Source organism: Parambassis ranga, chromosome 7 (assembly GCF_900634625.1).
Source record: "Parambassis ranga chromosome 7, fParRan2.1, whole genome shotgun sequence".
Lineage (NCBI taxonomy): Eukaryota > Metazoa > Chordata > Actinopteri > Ambassidae > Parambassis > Parambassis ranga.
In genome coordinates this window covers 8,349,554-8,368,153 of record NC_041028.1, presented here as the reverse complement: position 1 = coordinate 8,368,153, position 18,600 = coordinate 8,349,554, and the positions used below count along the sequence as shown (strand labels likewise).

Here is an 18,600-nt window from a genome sequence, read left to right as displayed (position 1 = left end):
CATACTCATGTGATTTGGCACCTTCAAGCAACTACTTCATCTCAAAAGGTGCCAACATTTCACTATGCATTGTACTATGTACAGCTGTGTGTGACAAAGTTGATTTGATTTGATGGTAAAACTTCAGTGGTTGCTATTTTGACAGTGATGAAATCATTGTTGCGCCAACAGTTACATTCTGGGCATGCAGGGAAATAAGCAAAAATCGCAATCAAAAACTCAACTAAACTGCTGGTTGCAAGTGAGTCAATCGTGGCTTTCTTGTGCTCAGGAGTGCAGATATTGTATTTCAAAGAATTTAATTGAAACTTGTAGAATAAACATTTTTGGTAAAATATCACAATTTTAAAGTGAGATTTGATAACATTTTTTGTATGTTACACATGATGCAATAAGGACCACTGAGTGATACTTCCTGTCCAAAGTTCAGATGGATAAAAAAAAAAACTTCACTCTGACTCCTTCTCCCTTAGACCACAAACTTACGTGTAAAACTTTTTTTTCTTCCAGAGTTTAAACAACTGTTTCACAGTTTAAGCTTGAGGGGTGAGGGGCATTAGAACTGACAGGTGACAGCCACGCATACCAAAATTTAAATCAAGACAGAATACATTGTGACTTATCATTCAGATGATTAAGCCTATGATTATCGAACAAAATATAATGTGTTGACCTCATACTCAGCTGAATGCTTTCTAAAGTTGGAAAATCAGAGCACATTGCATTAAATACAATATTGTACATTTTAAGGGCTAGTTTGAAACCACAATGTCACACTGGGTGTTATGAGCTGAAGCCATTTGAGGTAGACTGAAACCATGTTAGAGTATATACTTTCATACTGCCTACAACCAATTAACAGGCTTACACATTATCAAAGAATCACTTCATTTGTGGCCCAGCATGAGACTTCCTACAACCCCACCTGAGACTGACTTGAAACCATCTGATTGGGGCACGACGACATCATGAACCATGAAGGGCGTTGGGAGTGTAATGAAGGGGGGTGGAGGGGGATTGGAACTGACACAGCTACCCAAAAGAAAGTCAACGCCACACATCTTTAACATCTCAAGTCAACAGCAGCATTTAAACCTCAGTCATATAACCACAAACAATTGAGGGTTAATTTACAAGGCATAATCTTTTAAATAGAATATATGGCATCTGACCATGGTCTCAATGAGTCCCTTTGAGATATCCCCCACCCCACACCCATGTATGTAAGCTTACACCCCACAAAAAAGTCCCACTGCCAGACCTCATGCCCATTTAACAGTCTCACATTGTTCTAGAGAATAGAGATTAAAAATATATACTATTGACTTATTGAGTTCCAGTGTATCTTTTCTCTTTTTCCCTACATTTTTTCAAGTTTAAAAAGATCCCCTTTATCACAATGCAAGCTTAGAGGTCTTTTCTACATACACACGCACGCACACACACGCACACACACACACACATATACTGTATATATATATATATATATATTTATACGTTAGAGGAATTTTTAGCTGAGAAGTTAGGCAAAGTATATATGCTCATTTGGACGGACTTCATTCAAAATGAGAGAAAATTAAACCTCTCTTTTCTCCAGTTTCCCTTTGAGGAGGGCAAAATTTGAGGAATTTGGGAAGCGCTACAACATCACATGACTACTCAAGAGCAGGTAGCAAGGTAAAAGGAAGAAGAAATAGATAAAAGGCCTGAAGTTGTACAAGGCAGAGAGATGGGCAGACGATATGGCTCTCTGTGGCATGTGCGTTTAACGGCCCTACTGTCAGTTAGAGAAAATGTACAAAGTTCAGGAGCGGGTGAGAGAAAAGACCATCAGATAAAAGGGACAACAGTGAATGAATCGTTTAAGCAGGTAGAGAGCTAAAGCAATAGTGCAAGACTACATTGCAGGTAAAGAGGGTGGAATAAAAAGTATGAGGGGGGTGAATTGTCTGCCTGATTCATCGGTACACCAGATGAGATATGGTGCCAGATTTGAAGTTGAGTTGATGGTTGGGCACAAAGCTGTGCTGAGGATTCTTTCGTGTGCACATATCCTTTGCATACAAGCCCATGCATGAGTCACATGACACCTTAGAGCAGTTCACGCAGGTGTGTGATGCACCTGGCTTGTTGCAAAACCCGCATCGTGATCCCCCCATGCTTATTCGCTCACTGCTGCCTCCCTTTGGTGTTGTCAAGGCAACTGACTTGCTTGCAAACAGCTTTGAAGACATAAGGGGTTTCTCCACCATTTGAGGATGAGGGTGGGGATGAGAATGTGAGTGGGTCAGTGTGAGGGGGTGTGGATGGAGATGGGAGTGGGAATGAGTATTAGAATAAACAGAGAGCTTTTCCTTGACAGGAATGTACCCATCAAGGGGTCGTGGAGATTTTGGATGGTAGTCCTGGAGGCCACAGCATGGGGAGGGATCCACATCATGACAGGCAGCACAGAGGATCATGTCACATCTCTGGCAAGAGGCCATGCTGGAGCACCCCAGCCCACAACCCTGACACTTCACACTGCCATGAGCTTTTAGCAACCACCCATCCCTTGCATCCCGAGGCTCCCTGGATGGAGGTCGAGAAGGGGTTTGCCTTCCTCCTGTCCCAGCACCACCCCTCTCTGTGTACAAGTCAATCTCATCCAAAGAGGAAAGATGGTAGGATGTGTATGGATCAGCCGGGGGAGGTGACTGAATTGGGAAGAAATCTGCAACAGGGCTATAACAGGGTGGAGCCACCACAGAGGAAAGAGATACTGAGGTGCTGGGCCTAATGATCTCATCCTTCATATCCTCCTCTGCATCCACAAACAGGGGCTCCTTCCTCAAACTCAATGAAGCCTTCAAGACAGGTTTGCTAACTGCTGCATGCCAGTGACCAGCACCATCTGTAACATCCACAGACTTAGATGGCCGGCTCCCTCGCCTCAGGTGGTGGGCATGAGGCTTCTCTATATCCAGCGGCCGCACAGACAACCGTGCCATATCTGCCCCAAGGCTGTCACGTCTGCGGAGTGCCTCAGCACAGCCAGCTGCATCATCTCTGCAACCTCTGCGAAGTTCCAGCGCCTCCAGCTCTGAAGCTGAACCACGGGCCAGAGCCACTACCTCTCCCAGAAGACGACACTCTGCCTGGGCCAGGAAAAGCTCAAATGCCAACTGGCGGAGATGATTCGTCCCTCCTGGATGCTCCTGCAAATGGAACTGCGAATCATGGTCACAGGCGTAGCCAATGGTGCGCATCAGCGTTCGAAGTTCAGCATCAGAAATGGCAGACTGCAGATTGTACACGTATGGGCCAGTGAAGGTCTGAAAAAGAAATAATAAATAGGTTGTTATTTTAAATGGGTTGATAGGACATATAGAAAAGGTTACATAAAATGAGGATATGTGATCTTCAGATTAACAGCACAAAAAAATCAGCAATTTGAATGACCATCTTCCCTAAAAGTTTAATATCAAGTATTAATATTAACTAGGTGACTGGCTTGTAACCAGAAGTAAAAAGATCCTCCTATGCTCGTTTAATATATTACTTGTGTGTGTTTATTAAAATTACAGCTGTAAACTACTACATCTCATTTCAGATAATAAGATAAAGACATAAAACAGAGGGCTAACAATTTAAGAGACAGCAGTTTCCAATTTTGCATTTCAACCTATGGTGAAGGAAAACTGTGAGACAATAAATACCAAAACATCTATATAAATTAAGATGTTACTGCATTCTCTGCAGCATATGTTATGGGATCACAAAGCACACAAATAACCTGCATTATTAAATTGCAGCTCACACATCATCATCACAAAGTTATTAAGTATGTGCAATGCCTTTATAAAGATCACTGCTCTCTTGTACCAGCTAATACAATAGAGTATGTGAACTTAATGTTTGTAGTGAACCAGCTTTAAACTATTTTTGAATTAAACAATATAATTTAAGCTCACCTTTATACATCTGAACTCCTTCTTCCAGGGGAAGAGTAAGAGGTTGGTGCAGATGGTTTCCAGGGTGTGAAAGGCTCTCTCCAGGCTCTTCAGGTTACCCCCCCTTTGACAGCGGAGAGAAGTCTCCACCACCTCATAGAAACGCACCATGCGGAAACGCTGTGCTGGATCCGGCTGGTAGGCTCCTAGCAGTGCTGTGGCTGTAGAAAGTAGGGCCTCACTGTCCTTGTGTCTGCTTCTGTCCCCTTCTGAAGTTCCAGTCCCTGTGTAGTACCCTGCCTCCTCCAGACACCTCTCCAGTGCAGTCACATACCTCCGAAACAGGTCCTCTTTTAACTTGGCATCCATTACTGGCAGCGGACTAACGGTCAGCTGTTATACTTTTCTGTGAGAGCCTCACCCCTTTTAGTGCAGCCTGCACCAGGATGCCACATTCAAGCACCATCTTTGGTCACCATAATGAAGTGTACACAGTGACAGAGACTAAAAGTTATGTTTTGGAGAGATGGACGGGAAGTGTGACTTTGCATCCACTCAGCAGCACATCCTTTAAACAACAGATGTAGTTGTCTGGCGTTTTCAGTTGGCGTAGCTAGGCTGCTGCCTGTAGGGATGCCTTTGTACGGGCATCTCTGGGTTTGGCTTAAAGCCCAACTTGTTTTCAGACAAACAGTCCTATGTCATGCAAGATGAAGTCAAAGGGAATCTATACTTTATGCATTTAGTAGAGAGTTTTATTTAATCCAGTCCTTGGTTTCACATGTGTAGAGCCAGTCAAGGTCACTCATCTAGAAGACATCTTCATGACTGTGTGATTCTTTCCAGACATCTCTGAGCTGTAATGACACAGAGGAGGGTTATAAAAAGGACTATCACAGATTCTGACACACAAAGAAATAAATGTATTTGTTTCTAGTGACTAATTCTGTGTGTTTAGCATAGAACAAAATGCATTTTGAACTATCACTGCAATAAATATACAGATTTAAGAGGATATAAAGGTATCGGAAAGTCTATTTTCAGACAGCATCTATACTCTAAGTGTCTATAGTCTAATCATTGTGTATGCAACCAAGTTATGTAGCTACTAAGGGAATTACATAGTAGATAGTAAAGATTGCTACTAACAAATAAGTCTAATATATCTTGCACTTGTGTGTTCGCCATTGAGGTATCAATAAATACATCTAAAACCACAGTAGCGTACACCTAGCTTTGGTTAAATACCACCAAGGACGCAGTAATAGAGTTAATATCCCCTGCAAGTCGTTTCAATGGAAGCTGGCTGGTTATGCCAGTTCCCTCCCAACCTGAACGATCATCCGTACAGCCAGCTAGCAAACCATAGCTATCAACATTACCATGCAACACTATTGCGCATTAACAACAACAACAGACAGTTCACTGCTACCACTTGTGATAAAGAAGAACACTCTGACAGCTTATACAATTATGCTGCATGACTTCAAAAAAACGATGCTGTCACTGGCATGGCCCCCCAGCTGAGTATTAGTTAAGCAGTGAACGCCCATTTCAGCGAGGCTGGCTAGCTAACAATTGCTTTATGCTAGCAGGGCGTTACATCGCTACATGGCGATCTGTCGCATATTTTGGTCAATTATCTATACATACAGTCATTTCGGCAAGGCCCATGGAAAACCAACTGTTAGCATATTTCCACAAAGTGCCCACGCCGTTTTCTAACCACAAACACAACCATCCGCACATCTTACCTTTAACAAGTGCTAGCCATGGCTAGCTACGCCTCCTCAGCTGTTGGAAATTCCCATCATCGCAATACGCATGCGCACATCCTGACAGTTCATCAGCTTCAGGGACCCACGTGTTAAGGAAGAAGAGATGCAGAGCCCCTTAAACCCAACAAATGTTTCTGTTCTACAAGTAGGGGGGGGGCTGTGTATCAATAATAATAATAATAATAATAATAATAATAATAAATATTACAAAACTGATGTGTGGATTAAATTAGCTGAATTCCATCTAAATGCGACATGTATAGGATGTGAAGGAACTTGATTTAAAGTGAGTTTGTATTATCATTAATATTATTATAATTATGATCGTTGTTGTTATTATCATTATTATGTAATGGTTAGTATTTTGAGGAAGTAAATCAATAATGTCAAACAATTACCCATGACTACATTGTGCTTTGTTGCTTTTGTGTGTTGTGATGACCAGTCACTGTAGCTCTGGAACTTTCTATCCAGTTTTTATTCAGATAATTATTTACTAGATTATACTTTCGCTTATGACTCCGCCCCCCGCGCTTAAAAAAAGAACCCAAACCCGGTGACGTTGTAACGGGAACGCTCGGTGCTGGTGGGGGACTGACTCGGTGAAGAAAAGAAATGGCGATGCTCGGAGGGTTTAGCGCAGCACAGCAGAAAAACGTCTCTGACGGGAGCGGAGATGTGTCAGAATTCGTATGTCCAGTTTGTCTGGAAATTTTCGACAGTCCTGTAACAACACAGTGCGGCCATACGTGAGTATTTTGCCTTATTTTCGATCGCCCTCCCCTTATAACCACCAACGATGCAGCGATACGTGGTGAAAACAATGGAGGAAACGGCTTGATTTCTACACGTGACGTTGCACAAGCGTAGCGAAACACCTGCCGTTTGTGTTTCTGCTTGTGTCGTGATTGTTGAATTTTATTTTGCTTGCATTTATATCTGGAAAACCTGATTTCGGCTTGGTAAATCAGTTTCAGTTTTGTTTACATCAAAGAGAAGGCCTCACTTGGGAGTTGTAGTTTGGATCTGTATTGCGTTGACTCCTGAAGCCACTGTAAAGGACTACAAGTCCCTGCGCCCTCTTGAGGTGTGGGGCTTTCCGTCATATTTACAGGAAGCTCAAGTCTGGAACATAAGACACCTTTACATGCATGTGTAGAAAACATTACAGTTAATTCAGTGGATTATCTGTTATATATCACTTTACTTTATAGGTTCTGCCAGAGCTGTTTGCAGGAATGTTTGCGTCCACAGAAACCTGTTTGTGCTGTATGTCGGAGCACTCTGGGACCCTGTACTAAAGCTGTTGAACTAGAGGCTATCATACAGTCGTCTGTGGCAGCTTGCAAGGGATGTGGAGTCCAGGTATGCTTTTATTTATGGCATAAAGATAAAATATTAAAACATGTTTAGGCAGATCATTCACATAACGTTGCTGTAAAGGCTTAAGATGCATTAAGAACACAAGTAAGAATTTATATTATATTCAAGTAGTAGAGAGGCAGTTCTGTTATGCAGATGTCAAATGTAGTAGTAGTATGTAGTGACTAACATTTGTTTCTGCACAAGGTTGGCCTTTCTCAGATGCGAAGCCACACAGCTGCCTGTTCAAAATACCAGGAGTACATTGAGGAGGGGGTGAGGACCACTGCCCAGAGACAGCCTGCCATCAACAGGTGAGCCTTTAAACTGGGTTTATTATGATTTTGCTGACCAGAGTCCTAGATGCCAAACAACTACACACTTTGAAACGCATGTATATGCAGGTATAGGAAGTAATATTATATTTTGGGATTCTTTGTCTTTCTCATAGTTCAGTGCCAAATCGCTATACCTTCACTTGCCCCTACTGCAACTGCCAGAACCTCGATCAGGATGGCCTAATTGAACATTGCACTAGCAAACATGCTCGAGATGCACGCCAAGTGGTAAGAAATCCACATTATTGGTTCATATAGCCACACCTTTTTATTTAGCCACTAGTATATTGTATTTGGTGTAGAGTCTTCAAGAAAACTCTACAAGTCCAGACGCCTTGCTTCAATCTTCTCTACGTATGATGACCTGGATGACTGAGAATCTTCATAAACATTTGGTGTGTTAATTTCACTTTCATTTAGGTGTGTCCCATCTGTGCCTCAATGCCTTGGGGGGACCCTAACTACAGGAGTGCTGACTTTTTCCAGCACCTGAAGATCAGACACACTTTCTCTTATGATACATTTGTTGTAAGTGAAGCGCTCATATTTGTTGATTCTTTTATGTTCAACATTTCAGTTAGCTCACTTTTCTGCTTGCTTCTTGGCAGGATTACTCAACAGATGAGCACACGATGATTCAGGAGGCTTTACAGCGCTCCCTTTTGGACAACTGAAGTGTGAAGAACAATCCACTAGGAGGAATCCAGTGAAGGGAAGAGGTTCTTGAAAAGACACAACACACTGTATCATCATTCATTTAGCATGAGGATGGTGCTGCTGTACTATAATGGGTAATTATTATCATTGGGAACTGGTATAGTAACTACAGCCCAGATCCCAATGGACTTGTATAAAATGTAAATAAATACATAAGGTCCTAAACTGATTATCATTTAAAACTCATAGCTAATTGAAAATAGTACAAAGACAATATGTCATGGATCTAAAAAAAATCAATAAATATGTGCTTGTTTTGTATTTAATGCCAAAAATCCTCACATTGTTACCCTTAAATTGATGGTGAATGGTGAATTTGTCACTTAACCCTATTTAGTTAAGATAAGATTGTCCACAAGATGTAATTTAGCATAATAAAACTTCCAAACTTTGGAAATGTGTTGAGGGCATTAAATTAAAAATGAAATGAAAATTTGTACTAATATCAATTAACAATAAGGTTTAAATGATTTACAAGCATTCAGTTTGTATTTACATTTTATACAACACCCCCACTTGTTTTGTAAACAGGGTTGTGTGATCTATAGGCTTAAATTTCAGAAATAAAAAAAAAAACACAATATGGTTAAGAAAAGCATATAGTACTGTTTGACTTAGGAGTGATATTGTGTTGTGAAAATCACTTATCCCCCCCCCCCTAAAAGCTGAGACAGTAGACTTAATAGTCTGTTGAGTATCTGCTAAAATGATGTTTAAGACGTTCGTACATTATCGACTTTGTGTCATATAACCAAAAACTTCCAAAGTTGTGATGAAATTTCCCTGTTGTCAATACTTGATATGATAAGAGGGTTTGACCACTAGGTGGCTAATTATTGCCAGCACACGAGAAAATACTTCACTCAGTGAAGTCGTCAAGTAATGTTAACAATAACATAATATTCTACGAGTGACTGCACATAAAGAGAGGGAGAAGGGGGATTTTGTTTGTTTCTGAGGGAGATTAAAGCTCTGTCTTTTTTTTAAATCCTGTTTCTGGGTGAAGTGTATGTGAGACGGTGTGTACGTGTGTGTGTGTGTGTGTGTGTGTTCTTTCTGTTTTTGGAGATCTACTGGAAAGAATAAATAATATGAGGGTCGAACAGAGCCAGAAATGGCAGTTTGCTCTTTTGTAATGTTTCTCCCTTATGTCTTTGTGCCTGCTGGTAGATCTTGCTTTTGACTTCCAAAACTCACAGGGCTAATAGTTCATCCAGTAAAATCAAAACATGCACGTAGGGGAATGTTGGTGTGTTATAAACAGTGAGTTTTTTTTTTTCTTCTTGTTTATTTTTTTCATTGTGGTGAAAATTTATTTGCATGTTTATTACCACAGGAGGGCAGTAGAGTTCTACTTTTGTCTGACCATTTTTGACAAATGCTGGCCCTCGACAGCCTCGTGGTTCTTCTTGCAAGACATAATTCAACACCGATTTCGTTCTATAAGCGTGACTTACTCACTGTGTTTAGTTCCTGGTGTTGTTCAAATGCTGCGTACAAAATGTCTCCTGTATTTAGAAACAGATTTTAATGGGGTTATTTGTCATAGTTTAAGTATAACTTCACTTCGATGCTGTTGATGACAGCATCCTGGATGTTTCGGTCTTTACAAGGAGCACTTTTTCACTTCAACAGTTCTGGAAAAAAATGTATGCTTCCACAAAAACTAATATCATCTGAAGTTGCAAGAAAAATTCTGTTTGCCTGTTTTTGTTTGAGTTTCTCAATGTGAATTGTGTCTATCATTTGACAGTTTTCCATTCACTTGTAAATCAATTCACTTGTAATTGTCTGCAATCAGCCATATACAGTTCCCTGTAATGCAAATCTTTGCATTTGTCTTCTACCAACAGGTAAAAAAAAAAAAAACTCACATGCAGATTAAGTAGCTCTAAAGCAGAACCTTGATGTCTCTTCACTTGGTTCCACTTAGGCAGATGTTCATTTTTCTCTCTCCAGTAAATGTGTAATAATTTCAGAAGTGTTTCTAATGTATAATGACCATTTTTTTCTTTCTCAATATATCTCTCATTCTCTTTTGTCAGCCCTACTGTCAGAGGGTGCTAAATCCTGATAAATTAAAGCTCTTTAATTATTTAAACCCTGGCCTCAGAAATCAGCCGTAGTGATTTATACCTGTGTGTATGAGACGTGTGGGGGAAGAAACAACACTCACTGCTGATGGATGACCACAGTGTTGGTGTGTGTGTGTATGAATGTGAAAGAGCAGTTAAAAGGAAAAACAAGAAGCAGGGTGCATTGAAAAGTCTTTGCTCTGTTGTAATGAAAGGTGTGAGTAAAAATTGTGGACTATATTGAATAAGGCAGGATTTCCACAAAGCTTTGTTCATGTATTAAAAACCAGGGCAGTGTCATGTCATACCTACAATGATCTTACAGTGTGTTTTTGCATGTATTTGCTAACTTTATGATGAAACTTGGGCCCTTCGGTGTACATTGTCCACAGGGAAAGAAAACCCTCTCATCTCTGTTCTTTCCTCCTCTCCCTTCTGTAATTACAGTAACTAAATGATATTACAGTTTTTACACCTAGCTCAACAGAGAATCTCACCCACCAAACTTCTTGATGTCACCCCCCCTTTTTCTTATCTTTTCTTCTCTTTATCCCCCCCACCACCCCATTCAGGTTTTTGCTCCTGGCAGATAAAGGAGTGATGTTAGCTGTGAGAGAACTAACGAGATACTCAAGCGCTTCTGGGCAGGAAGGAAGTCGAGCCGAAAAACATGGCAGAGAGAAGTCTTTCTTGTCTGTTTGGTGGCGCAGCTTAAAAGCGAGTAGGGGGCCAAGGTGGGGAATAGGCATAGGAAGAAAGAGAGGGGGGAAAAGGGAAGAGAAGTGAACACATTGAATAAAAATTTCATAAAGTTCAGAGCGTGGTTTTCTTTGATGCGAGCAGTGGATCGCGTGTGCAGTCTGCAGGCTCTGTAGAGGCAGCAATTAATGCTACATGCACCCTAAAGGCACACTGTGAGAGAGAGAGACGGTGGGGACGGTGGCTTGTTTTAGAAGTGTGTCGTACCATCATTCTACCCGAGACACCACTCTCCCAGTTTTTGTTGTCTTTCAGTGTATTCTAAGCCTCTTCTTCCACCTGTACACTAACCATAATAAAATCACAGCAGGTTGAAATTCAACAACCAGGTTCATGTCTCTCAATAGTGGTCTAAACTGGCTGTTCCCTATGATGTTTGAATAAAAGTGGGTACAGCAGCTTTTATATCAAAGCTTGGCACAGACGACTCTTTTACTGTCTGCTTGATTTTTGGCAAGATTCTCAACAGTTATTTCCTTAGCTTCATAGGCTCCATCCATCCCTCTATCCATTCTACCCAAATAAGTCAATAGTCTACATCCATCAGTGCTTTCAGGGATTAGATTTACAATCTGTGAATAAGATCTAACATACATGGGTGAAGCGCTTGGCCTCAGGTAGAGGGAGTAGAGTCGTGCAGCTTCTTGCATGTGTCCACAATAATGATGTTGAAGGTTTGAGGTCAATAACTTTTGTGGCAATTCTGTTGCAGATGATTAAATATATTAGCTCAGCAGAGTATGGCAACAATAGGGCATCATTCATGCTTTCTCAACTGCACCATTGCATCCCTGCTGTAGACCACCAGGTCTGGAGGTCCATAATGACAAACAAAGAAAGAAGCAAAAAAGAAGCAATCCATATACTCTATGACTACAGAACTAAGTGTGTAAACACAGGAGAGGACAATGGTTAAAAATAAATCTGCTTACATTAAATTATAAATCCTGCCTCATGGCATTGCAATGTGTATCCGATCTTAAAAAATATAGTTTTGTGACATTAAGGCTTTTGTTGGTAACAAGAGTCAGGAACTCCTGAAAATGCCTGGACAGTTCTCTCTCTTATTTTCTTCTGTTTTTTTTGCTGAGGCAGGTATCTGCGATAAGGTGTGGGGCATGTGAGGAGAGCACTGGGAGTTTCTTCACCGAAAAATTCCTCAAAGTCAGGAGAAACAGGAAGAGCGGGATTCCTGCCACCCGGGTGCTGCCGCTCGGCAGGTCGGTCCTTACAAAATGTTTGAACAGAAAGTGCCAATGGGCTTCCCTGACATCAATACTAGTTCTACACCAACTCCTCTTCCGCTTTTAAACTCTTTAACTACCGACCCCCTACCCCAGCCACAGACACACACACACATTTCTGGTGTTGGTAGCCTGGGAGCACTGAGTCTTAACTTTGATTTAATAACGCCTGCAACCAAACCTGGCCCTGTATCAGCTGAAGTGGGTGTGTATGTGTGTGTGTGCGCACATCCATCTATTTTTGCACTATGACTCCTGCATATAACAAATGTACTCTGAACTGGAAGGACAACTCTTATCTTTAAAGAGTACTCTGTTCTTCTGTCACTGTGTTAAATTCAAGTCTTCTAAAAGGCAAGAACAATTATTTGACAAGCATTTTATGAATCTAAACAGGGAACTTGTGTCCCTTCACAGCTCCCTGCACTGGTTTTAAAAGCCCTCCTAAAAACTTAGAAAGTTCTCAAAATCACTGTTTCTGCAGAAATATTCTCCTGGAAGTGAAAATGAATATGAAACACACCGATAGAACTACCAGGAGAATTGCTAATCATTGCTTCCTCATTTATTTATTTATTTGAAATCCGCAGCAGCCGCTGTACTAATATTTGAAAGTTAAGCCCTCTAAGGTGTAAAAGAAGCCGAGGTGGGCATAGTCCCTGGTGTATCTGTGAATGTCACAATGGAATATCGGGCCAAGTGAGGCGAATTGATCTAAATCTTACTCTCCTCTCTCTGTACCCCTGAAGACCAACTAAGATGTGTGTGGAGGAGAACAAAGCCCAAGGCTATTATTCTCCCATTAATTTTTCCATTTGAAATCAAACCTCATGAGGGAATCAGAGGAGGAGGAGGAGGAGGAGGAGAAGGAAAGGACTGAAGTGGGGATAGCCTTATCAGGGTAGTGTTGGATGGGGGCATAAATGTTGGTTGTAGCAGCATTAGTGTCCAATAGGGGAGGCAATTTCACTTTCAAAGGAACCCTCAATGTTTGTCATACTGTCTAATCCTTGCTACTTCTTCTTGGGTCCCCAGTACCTTCAGGGAAAACTGCCTGATATTAAGACACACAAGAAGTCAAGTCTTGTTCTGAGAGAAAAGTGATCTGTCTACAGTACAGTAAACATTTAGTCTTTTCCACTTTCCACAAAAAAACAAGCACATTTTTTACTTCATGCAGCACCTGGTATATTCATCACTATACACAATCGACAAAGATCTGTTAATTTTCATTCTCCTACCCAACTACACACACACACACACACACCTTGTGGACCTCACACTTCCTCTTTGAGTCTACTTCAATTCCAATCACCAGTCTCCACTCCAGCCACCCCCATGTCTTTCTTTGAAAAACGCCAGCGCTTGCTAATCTGTCAATCAGATGTTGTCCTGTTGTGGCAATGATGGGGGCCTGTGATGGTGGGCCATACACCTCCGAGGAGCCTGGAGCTCAGAGTGGCTCGATTATTAACCAGGCAGGTATAGTGAAGTCAAAGTGCTGACAGCAGAAACACACTGACAGCTGATTTGAAAGACAATGGTCCCGTTCCCTCTACTTAACTTGTCAGAGCAGTCACAGTACCTTCTCACTTAACTTATGACGTATCTGGAAAAATGGAGGGAAACACACCCTGATTAAAAGCATTCCATTTTTTATATTTGAACAAAAAATTTGTTAGTAAATGGATGTACTTTACAGATATCAATGTGAAGAATTGTTGATAAAAAGTACATCAATTCTCCACACCTAAAAAATACAATTCAAAAACTCATTATCTTATTATATTGGGGAGAAGACACATTCACACCTAATCAATCAGACTTTCAGATGAACAGTCTCTTCTAAATGACAAAATGCAGAATAGTAGCATTCAATTTCTGGGTGCTTCTAGGATCCACATGTGATCCTTTAACTGTACCCTCTGAAGTGAAAGCAGCACACCAAACCCAACGTTGGCTTTCCTCTCAGATTAATAGTGGAACACTTCCCAATTATTAACCGCCCCTGTAGTGTACCATTCATATTCAAAGGTATTTTCCTCCCTTCACTTCCTATGCTTTGTATCTTGTGTCTTTATAGGAGCAAATGGACGATGCTGGCAGATCTGTCAATCAAGAAGCAGCCCCCCCCCCCCAACCACCAGTGGCTGCTGCTCATAGACAGCCATCCATACACCTCCACCAGTCCCTCCTCGGCTCAATGAGTAACTAACCTGCAGGTACTGAATCAAACTGCTGACAAGCACATGGAGGGAGGAGTGGAGGGGTTGGGGGAGTGGGGGGTCTCTGTGTAGGTGGATGGGAAGAAAACATGGAAAAGGAGGGGAGGACAGAGATGACAATAGCATCATTTTATAGCCCACCTTGGTGACGTAACCTTTAACTTTGCAAAGAAAGATGCGTTCCTTTCCTGAGTCCAGCCTCACTTCCCCCTCCACCACCCTCCACCCCCCTCTATCTCTAAGTGGCACCCTTTGATGGGCTGTCCCTGTCTCTCATCTTGTCTTCTTAGACAGATGAGTGCTGTCAGCGCTGTCATCACTGCCCAGCTAAACATTAATGACTCTCTTGCCTGACAAGTGTTGGCGGGGCAGAGGAGAGGTGAAAGGGGGACGCCTCTGGACAAAACCAAGGATGAAAAGGAGAAGTGATGGCTTTATCTGCTTGACAGATTCTCTTTTGTCTGCCTGAACTTGCGTATATGTATGTGTGCCATCAGCAGATTCTTGGCTTGACATGATGGTTTTATTGCCTTGTTTTTCTTCCCCTCTGAGGAGTTGAACCTCTTTGTATTCCCATTGCCCCTCATCCTTCCTACTGGCATTGCTGACATTCCTTCAAGTATCTGTGCATGTGCGAGAGTGTGTATATATATATATATGTGTGTCTCTGCAGCTATTTATGTGCAGGTTTGTGTGTGTTTCCTTCATATCCTCATGTGCTTTCTTGGAGAGAGCATCCTGGACTTTGATGTTGGCAACCGTGATGGCGGTGACGCCAGGTCACAGTGAAGAATCATCCCAGAGGGACGGGTAGTGAGAGGAGAAGAGGATGGACAGAGTAGAGGAGGGGAAGCTAAATGGAATGAAAGGTCTCTGCTGGTGGAGGGGTCACTGTAGTTTATATGAATACACAGCTTCATGCCATGTCATGCTTTCATCAGTATTTTCAAGGTTCTGCTCTTTTTCTTACTGTGTCTCCCTGTTTCTGTTGTCACTCAGGCCTATGGCCTGTTTTCCTCACTGTTTTTTGAATTATTAACTCCCCAGCTCAGTGAAGTGAATGTGTACTGCTGACTAGCAGCACAGACCCAGCTTCTCATTGCCCAAATTTCGGATGCTGAGGGGATTACATTGCAGCTCCTGTCAGTCACCTCACTCTCACATCGTTTCAACTGCAACATCTTTTTATTAGTATAGTCAGTATACTGAAGTTAATGTCCTACCAGAATACCTTTACTGTAGAGCTGCAGGCCTCCTGCGGAGCAGCCGCCCACTCGCCCTGCTTACTTCTCCCCGGGCAGCCTCTATCTCCTCTGGGTTCCCGAAGCAATGATTAACCCTGTTTCTGATCAATGCTTCTGCTGACTCTGATACATCACTGAAGCCTCGCAGCTGCCATGTAAAGGAAGCGTCAACTTTGAGCTCCTCATGACAGAGTATGTCCACTCCATCACTTACATCAGTGCAAATATGGGGGTGGCCAAAATAACAGACACCTGACAATACTGCAGTGCAATATAATAGCTCTGCTTTAGTATTGGTTCAAAGCTTTTAATTGTTTATTGCTGTTGTTTATTGTTGAGATTTTTTTAGTTAAAACAAGTGTTCATGTGTATTTTTATGTGATAGATGAATTAGTGAGTTGAATTACACTCATATCCCGGTGTTGCTCTTATTTTAGAAGTACCGGTAGATATTTTATAGCTTGATGCTATGTATGAGGGACAATTATTTCACTTCAAAAACTTTCATATTTAGACCTAACTCTAATTGGTTTCTAAATGTGCAATTAAATTAGCCACCCTGCTGAACCTGAGACTTTTGTGTGCATCAGCAACTAATGAGGAGGGACCTACAGTGAAGAAGGGTGACGAGAATGAGATAAACATAGAAAAAAAATAATAAAATAAAAAGATTAGCGAAGAGAGGGATTGTCGCTTATCATTCAGTGGTCCTTTACCTCGACAGCAGGGGAAGCCCTGATTTCCTGAAAATGACAGGAAACACAATAGCAGAGTGTTCTGTCAGCACATCCTACTCACAGAGCCAGGTTAATGATTCTGTAACCACAGCTGAGCTGCAGAGAGGGATGTGCGGAGGGAGGAACTGGGAGGAAGAAGAGGTGGAGGGAACTGGCATTCAGCTACACTAAGGCCATCATTACAGCTGCATTAGGAATGATGGTGTGTTTTTGTCATTTTAATTACCTTTAATCTGATCTCTTCATACTTGGGCCGTTTGTTAATGAGGCAGAACAAAAACTACATGTCAAACATGTTTAGCATGCATTTCCACTATCAGTCATACAGCTAACATGGCAAGGTGTTCACAGACTTTAGAAAGAGCCTCACATAAATTAAATAACACCATCGTAATTAGTTAATGTGCCAATCACACACTTTCTTGTTCAGATACTTATACAAAACAGCAGTCCCACTGGCTTATAACACTATAAACCTCTCCCTCTATATCTCTTGCTTTATTATATATGAAATAAAACTTCTGGAGCTTTGTTCTAAACCTCTGTACGCAAATACTTTTTCACTTCCTGCCTTTGAATTCATAAAACATAATCTTCAGGTCCAAACATTACTGAGAAAAATATAAGCATCATTAACTTTTATTTGTCTCAGAGTTTATTTTCTGCAAGAATCAACAAGCAAATAGAAAAATCTTATTTGTATTTTTGTCTAGAAACCATGGCTGACAGCAGGTTGGCCTGCAAAAATATGCCATCCCTGAAGCAGTGATAATAAAAGCTTTCTGTGCATCTTTTTTAGACTGCATGTGATAAAAATATGAAATGATCACATCCTGATTACAGTAGAGTTTTGATACAGGTATGTTTAGGTGTCCCACTAGGATACCTATGTGATTGACTATCTCTCTTTCTTTACTTTTCTAATATGGTGCCTTCCCTTTTATTATTGTGTTTACCTAAACATGTGTATCCTACAATAACAGTTTAGTTAGAGGTACAGTATATACAGATGTATGGGAAACCCACAGTTACAGGAGAGAGGGGGGCTGGGAGCACATCCATGCTTCGTCTCCATAGCAGGACTCAGTTAAAGTATTAAACAACTGCTGCTTAACAATATTGCTGACTGGTGTGTGGAAACAGGAGGGATCAAAGTTATCATGTAGAAGAGAAAGGCTCCATTCACTAGGTCCATAGAGCCTGTCCACTCCATCTTACCAGGCCATTCAAAGCAGCTATCCAGAGCAGCATGTGAGACACTCCCATCCTCCCACGTCTCACCCTCTCATCCTACTCTCATTTTTTATTCCCTCATCCTTTATTTTCACACTTCCACTTCCTACTTTCATACACTCATCATTCCTTTATGGACATAATATTAAATAATTATTTATTTCCACCAGAAAAGTACCTACATTTCTCCTCCTTTGCACTCCCTATCTTCCTTCACCACTGTCCATCCATCTCTCCATCTGTCACCTGGCAGAGTAATCACATCCACATTTGATAAGGCTGGTTAGGTGGGTCATAAAAAGTTTATGCTTGTGATGCTGGAGTCTCATTTATTATCCCTGCTAATGTAGCAGTTGGGAGTGGGAGGACGAGGAGGTGCGGGGTCGGGGAAAGGGGGCGGGTGGGGATGGACAGAAAAGAGTGCGAGTGGTTGAGAGAGTCACCACATTAAGTGATCATTACTCCTCTATAGGCTCTGTCCTTAGCTTTCAACACTGGAGATGCTTTATGGCCTTGATGAAGCCAGTACTCTCTGTATTTAAGTGTTCCATAGCCACTAAGAGTTCACGATGCTTATGGCACAGGAGTTAGTTACCATTCTGTAACCACAGGACTATTGGCTTAAGTTCTAATGCTTGTATCCTGCCAGCTACATTTTACTTCAACAGTAAATGAGCCAGCATGTAATTCACATACATTGACTAAGGAAATGCACTAATCTAAAAACACATCTACACAGTGAACAGCTGTAATCATGGCTAATAGGCAATTAACCTATACTCTGTTGCTGCAGCACAAATGCATGTTGACCAATAAAAGTGAAGCACCTTAAAAAAGCACATTTTTTTTACTTAGAAGTCCGTCTTAGTAAAAATGACACAGCAAAAATGTATTCTACAAATACAGGATATATTCTGTGCATCCACACTGATGAAATAAATCCTCAATAAACACAA

General features: G+C 41.4%; 2 protein-coding genes across 3 annotated transcripts; one reads left to right on the top strand and one right to left on the bottom strand.

Annotated features, from left to right (window-relative positions):
- Window positions 1–282: 282 nt before the first annotated feature.
- spata2 (spermatogenesis associated 2) lies at window positions 283–5,772 on the bottom strand. Of its 2 annotated transcripts, none has more exons than XM_028410343.1 (3): window positions 5,687–5,772; window positions 3,954–4,789; window positions 283–3,314 (listed from the first exon to the last, which is right to left on the bottom strand). In XM_028410343.1, exons 2-3 carry the CDS (start codon window positions 4,299–4,301, stop codon window positions 1,959–1,961), a joined length of 1,704 nt encoding a protein of 567 aa, XP_028266144.1. In that variant the 5' UTR covers window positions 4,302–4,789; window positions 5,687–5,772; the 3' UTR covers window positions 283–1,958. The 2 variants fall into 2 exon arrangements, with proteins under 2 accessions (XP_028266144.1, XP_028266145.1); XM_028410344.1 differs by having other exon boundaries at window positions 5,586–5,693.
- A 494-nt stretch (window positions 5,773–6,266) lies between these two features.
- rnf114 (ring finger protein 114) lies at window positions 6,267–10,233 on the top strand. Its single transcript, XM_028410684.1, has 6 exons — window positions 6,267–6,459; window positions 6,925–7,075; window positions 7,280–7,386; window positions 7,524–7,638; window positions 7,831–7,938; window positions 8,019–10,233. Exons 1-6 carry the CDS (start codon window positions 6,326–6,328, stop codon window positions 8,082–8,084), a joined length of 681 nt encoding a protein of 226 aa, XP_028266485.1. The 5' UTR covers window positions 6,267–6,325; the 3' UTR covers window positions 8,085–10,233.
- The last annotated feature ends 8,367 nt before the right edge of the window (window positions 10,234–18,600 follow it).